This window comes from Corvus brachyrhynchos, unplaced genomic scaffold (assembly GCF_000691975.1).
Source record: "Corvus brachyrhynchos isolate BGI_N302 unplaced genomic scaffold, ASM69197v1 scaffold60, whole genome shotgun sequence".
Taxonomy (NCBI): domain Eukaryota; kingdom Metazoa; phylum Chordata; class Aves; order Passeriformes; family Corvidae; genus Corvus; species Corvus brachyrhynchos.
The window spans coordinates 2,484,107-2,490,106 of record NW_008236767.1 but is presented as its reverse complement, the minus strand read 5'-3'; the positions used below and the strand labels follow the sequence as shown (position 1 = coordinate 2,490,106).

At 36.1% G+C, this 6,000-nt stretch overlaps 1 protein-coding gene across 4 annotated transcripts in view; it reads right to left on the bottom strand.

The window, feature by feature from the left end:
- UBE2V2 (ubiquitin conjugating enzyme E2 V2) overlaps positions 1-6,000 on the bottom strand; it is a 37,547-nt gene that overhangs the window by 7,468 nt on the left and 24,079 nt on the right. For all 4 annotated transcript variants that reach the window (XM_017727438.1, XM_017727439.1, XM_017727437.1 and 1 more), the window contains 2 exons: positions 3,540-3,685; positions 710-835 (listed from right to left, as the gene is read on the bottom strand). In XM_017727438.1, the coding sequence (XP_017582927.1) occupies positions 710-835; positions 3,540-3,685 (272 nt within the window). The remainder of the gene's footprint in view (positions 1-709; positions 836-3,539; positions 3,686-6,000) is intronic.

Here is a 6,000-nt window from a genome sequence, read left to right as displayed (position 1 = left end):
CCTCCCATTGAGCAACCAAGCACCTCCCTTGCTCACAGTACTTCAGTACCCAGTGAACAACAGAGTAACATATTTGCCCGAGCTGCTGCCATGGCTTATATCTCTGAACTCATCCCACTCTAACTGCAGGATCAGTGAAAGCAACTTACTGCAAATTGATCTTTGAAATGAAAGTGATTACCATCTGTATCTATTAAGACCGAAGCTCAGAATCACCTCGAATTTGAATAAATCCAGTATAAACGAAACAAGAGTATAAATACACCAGTTCATTACAGGTGAATTAATACATCCAGAGTGAGTCTCATCAGAAATAACCTCCATTTTTACTCAATGGAAACATCAGAAAGAGCTTGTAATATTCCTGCTACAATATGAAACTAATCCCCTTTTATAAAAGTATTATGAGGGAAATACCTACACACAGCTTAAACACTTGCTGTTTTCCTGCTCAAAACTAAAACCTTCATCTTCATTTGAAAGAAACAACTGTGTCAATATTATAAATAATGCTCGTCTTATTGGTAAGCCACAAAAAGCCACAAAGATTTGAAGTAGTATGCCACCAAAACTCAATTTACATCTGTATTTGTATTATAAAAATTAAATGCAAAAGCTCTGTCCAACATGCATATTCCTCACCTGATTTTCACAGAATTATTTTTTAGTATAAATTAACAACATGGTTGATCTTACCATTTCAACTTACCATTCCATTGGAATTATTTATTCCATTCATATTAATTTTAGTTACAAATCTAACTGTAGGAGGTGCTTCTGGATATTTAGGTCCACACTCTACTTTCAGACTGTATATTCTGTTTTCATAGTTTGTCTAGAAAGCAAAAAGACAGACTAATGCATTTCACTGAAAGCTAAATATTAATAAATCTTTTAAAAGCAGAGCAAAGGCAAGAGGAACAACAATTAAGAAATATGAAATAAATATAATTTTTTTAATATTGTGTACCAACTGAAGGTCTTGGATTACTGACCAATTTCCACTGTTTTCGTTATATTGATTACTTCATAATTATGCATAAATTACACTGCTTATTGACTATGCCATACACAAGTTTTAACACAATTCTTTTTTTAATTCACATTTGCTCTCATCCTTTCTATCTGCCTGCATCCTCAAAACAACAGTGGCACAGTACAGGAGTAAGAGAAATCAATTAGCTTTAGGAAAATTACCACCTTCCCCTATAATGAAATACCTAACACTGTAAAAAAATTGAAAATGGACAAAGATGAAGATGCCAGTAACTCAACAGTTAAGATACAAGCAAAAACAAAATAAAAATAGGACCTGCAAAAGAAATATATTCTGGAAGTAGTTAGCACTACAGAAAATACCTGAAATTTCTGCAGCTGAGAATTACTTGGTTTACTGGAGGATTTATGGGCTTGGACAGTAAAGCGACTGCCAGTTTGCAGATGTCATTCCAAAGTGACCATGGAAGAGATAATTCTAAGTGCAAGTATACTTTGAGAAAGTTAAAGGCCAGATAAAAGTCATCTTGTCCTACTACAGGTAACATAGCTGGTACCGCAGGCAAGAAAATACACTAACAAAAATTCTCATTATTCATTCAGCCAAAACAATTTACTTCCCCAGAGAAGGATGCTGTCAGTTATAGTGAAAATATGCCAAAATGTATATAACTCTGCTCACAACTCAGGAAAATCCCAAGAACAGCACTAATTCTCATTCCCTTATTCCTATCCAGGTGGCTTCTCAATTTTGCTCAGTTTATCAAGTCATTGTTTTACTGCAAGCCAAGCGTCCCTGGCCAGCTTCCTAAAAAAACTAAAATCCCATTTTCTGGAAGTCAGAAAAATGTTTCCTTTAACCCAAAACAAATCTTACTCTCCTCTCTCTCTATTGGGTCACCTTTCAAATGAAGGAAAAAAAAAAACCTGGTAAGCAATTTTTTGCACAGCTCTAGGGAAGCCACATGTGAACTTCACAGACAGTATTAGCAACTTTCTCTATGTTTTTCCTAACTGCACCATCTACATAACTCAGTCAATTCCAAAAAACACTGATCTTCTACAGACCCTGAAACTAGATATGCAATTCTTCTCAAGGTGCTGCCACTGGCTTGGGAGCTAGCTGGTGGCTTCCACTTTCTACAGCCCCTACATATTGCAAGTCATTCTATCTGCAAGACTGCATGTCCCTGAAATGGCACAAGACATATTATTTGCATGCACTCTTTATCATAAAGAAAATAAAATTACAGAACTACAAATTGACCAGGACTAAAAGTGTATCCCATGCCGGGTTGAGTACTTTTATTATTTTTTTTAAAACACATGGGACCTTACATAGTAGTATTGTAAGTATAGTATTAAACACATCATAATCTCTTTTCAAAGGTGTAGTAGTCCACCTTAGGTTGAACAAGAAAGCAGTCATAGACAGTTCTGGTGGGCTTTTGGAGAGCCAGGGAGACCCTATGACAGCTAGGTCAAATTTTCAAGTTTTTATCCCAACACATTAGACTACAAACTTTCTTCAAAGTGTACGCAAACACTGATTCCACAGAAGCTAATATCTCAAGCATACAGTCATCATGATTATATTTTAAACCTGCCCTCTCCCAACTGCACCCAAATCTGAGGAGCTCAGCAAAGTCATTCAGGTGCTCAAAGCAGCCTACTGCAAGTTGCAATGGATTTCCAAAAGAAGCTTGAATTACACTGACTCTATCTCTGGAACTCTGCTGCTTTGCAAGACATTATCTGCACTGAGGCAGAGTTCTGATGTCTGTCTTGGACAGTTCATTCCATAAGCCCTGCAGCACCAAGGGACATACAAGATAGTTCCCATTCTAGCAGTCAAAGCCATGTGCTAACTTAGGGCTACTTAGATAGCTTCATTTAAAGGTCTCAGTTACACACTGATCTTTTGCATCATACTGTAACTTATAAGAAAGTGTGCAGTAACTTAAGTACAGATGTCTCCACTCATATCTCATGTGCCTGATACACACACGAGGTGATTACTTGTCTTGCAGGTTGTATCAGGCTAAATGACATTCTATAGAACTTCAAAGGTCAGGATTGAGATAACTAAAAGCTGCTTAGTCTTTAAGCACGATTCAACTGAAATTCTGAGTGTTATACTGAAAGACTATTTGATAAAACTTGTGGAAGTTGAAAATAAATTGCCAGTTTACTACAAAACTGAAATTGCCAGGCACATATGATAAAATGGGGAAAGACAGTTACCTGTTTATTTTTACTATCAGTGCATACTTATGTGCAGTAACAATGGAAATACAGAATGAATATACTCATAACTCAGTAAAATACACCTCAGATCACAACTGGCTTTTACACACAGCTGCAGAAACAGGGGAACCTAAACTGAAACACTTAGACGCCAGAAAGTGAGGAATTATACACTATTTCTACAATTTCATGCACTGAATTTTAACTAATTCCTTTACACTGTAGAACACTAACATATTTTAGCATTTTGTATTGCCTAAAAACCTAACAAAAATGTTTTAATTCATCACACTTACCCTTGGTGGCCCAATAATCATTCCTGTCCATCTGGTAAGTGTCATATCTTCATCATCTTCAAGGCCCCAGCTTACTGTACCATCACCTACTCCCTTCTGCCCTTCTTCAAGTTCTTCCAACAAGCGAAAATTACGAGGTACTTTAACTAGAGAAAATGGAATAGTGTAATTAATACTGCTCACATTAAGGAAAAGGTAAACAAATTCATTGTTTTTATATGTTACACACTGGCAAGTGCTGAATGTATTTTCCAAGTTAAACAAATATTGCCTGAATGAATTTATTTAGCAGTCTAATTGCTTTGAAGCAACTAACTGCTTCACTGGAAGTTAATTACTACCAAGTAATACCAATACAAGCCATAAAATATAAAAATAGGACAGCTCTCTTTAGTCCAAGATAGCTTAACTCAGATTCTCTTTCCCAAGCACAATACTGTTTAGATCCAGTACATTTCAAAATCAACTGACCGTCTGTCAAGTTCTAATCAAGCAGAATCCACATAAAATCAATATGGCAAATTTACTCCAAAACATAATTAAAGAATGTAACATTTAACACAGATTATCCTAATAAGTGTAAACTGTAAGGCTGAAATATTTTCACTTGATTTCACTTGTTTTTAAAAAAACCAACAAAAGACTAATATCTGAAAACAAATTGAAAATTAAGTCTTTTTTAATCTAGTGATTAATACTGCTACTTGCCAGAGGAGAGAAAATAACACAGAAGCATTGATTAAATTGTTAAAGAGAGATAAAGACATATTCACAACAGAATATGAAGATGCCTTTAGAGAGCACCAACTAATAGTCACTAACTGAACTATAGTTACTGGATTTTATTATTATGGATGAAAACAGGCAGATATTGATAGATATTAAACAACTGGATTCTTAATTCCTTTACAGTATAGAAGCTACAATGGTACTTCAGCACTGATGGAGGGAAGAAAGCTAATTAACACTTGTGCACACAATCATGGAATGCTTTTATTTTTAAATAAAATATGCACAATGATGTAGTAACAATATTATAATACCATAAAATTTCCATTTACTTATAGCTGCTTATTGTTACGTATTTTTTCTTATAGCTTCTTACAACTATAGTATATTCCATGATTTTCATTAAAAATCCTTTACTGTAAGAATCCAGGTGCTCCATAAAACTAAAACTTAAGACTGGGCACACATGATGTTATTAGCAAGTTTGAAAAAGATAAGGGTCAAATAAAACCATTTTTCATATCAGTTATTCAGTCACTGAAATTTCAGGTTTTACATTACATTAGTCTGTACTCTGTCAGGGTCCCTTCCCCCCACCATGGGGTCCTGGGAGAGGGGCCCCGGGGGGGAGAAGCGGGCAGAAGGACCCTTGGTCCCGTGACTGGAACAGTTCCTCGGCAGAGCCCCGGCCATGTGGCTGGGGAAAAAAACATCTCTGAAACAGCTATCAAGAATCTGTCCATATATATTTCTTTTCCACAGGCCTCATTGTCTGATACACGTGTTGCAGTATCCCCACTGTGACAGTACTCCAAGCAGTCTCCATGCAAGAAACAAAGAGCTTTATATAATATACAATAACAATATACAATATTATTATTTAGTCAGTATGCAAATATATGGACCAGTATAGATATATATACCTTTTAGTAACTCTTCAACTAGCTTATCTTGCAGAACTGTAACCTCTCTTAAACAGTGTTTAAAACTTTCTTTTTCAGTAACACACACTAAGGAGAGGCTTCCGAAAATTGCAGAAACTATGGTCTCCAAGTCCTCCAAATTCCCAGGGAAAAGCATTAAGAGTACAGTATCAGAACAGTGCAAGGAAATTAAGTCATTCATGTAAGGCCTCACCTTCCTTCCTTCCTTGGTACTACCGCTCATCTGAGCCCATAATGAGCTACTTCAGCTTGCTAACGGAGCAGAAAATTACACATTTTGGCCAGTCTTCTGACAGCTTAACAAACCAGCCCAGCCAGCACACGTACTATTACCCAAAAGCACCAGCAGAGTACATCAAGAAGTAGATCATTTCTCAGTATTTCTGCATAGATCATTTTATAAAGCTTCACTGAAATGCATTTGCCCATTCCTCTGGTCCCATCCTGATTTGTGATTAACATTATGACAGTACATTTACACATCTAATTCAGACTAGAGATGAGAAATTACAATCACACTTCAATCACATTATAGAGCACAAAGTTTTCACTTTTACTCCAGATTCATACATGTTCTGGAGTTGAGTCTGCCAGTAAAAATAAAAAATAAACTAGAATGATCAACTTCTACTTTGCATCACATGACTGAATAGATTCTGACTGGTATGTGCAGTCTCAAATTAAAAAAACCCACAACAACCTCCACCCACAAACCCCATGTACTTTAGCACTCACACATTACTTGAGACTTTCCCAGTATCTTAAATCCACCATTTCTCAGAAGTCCT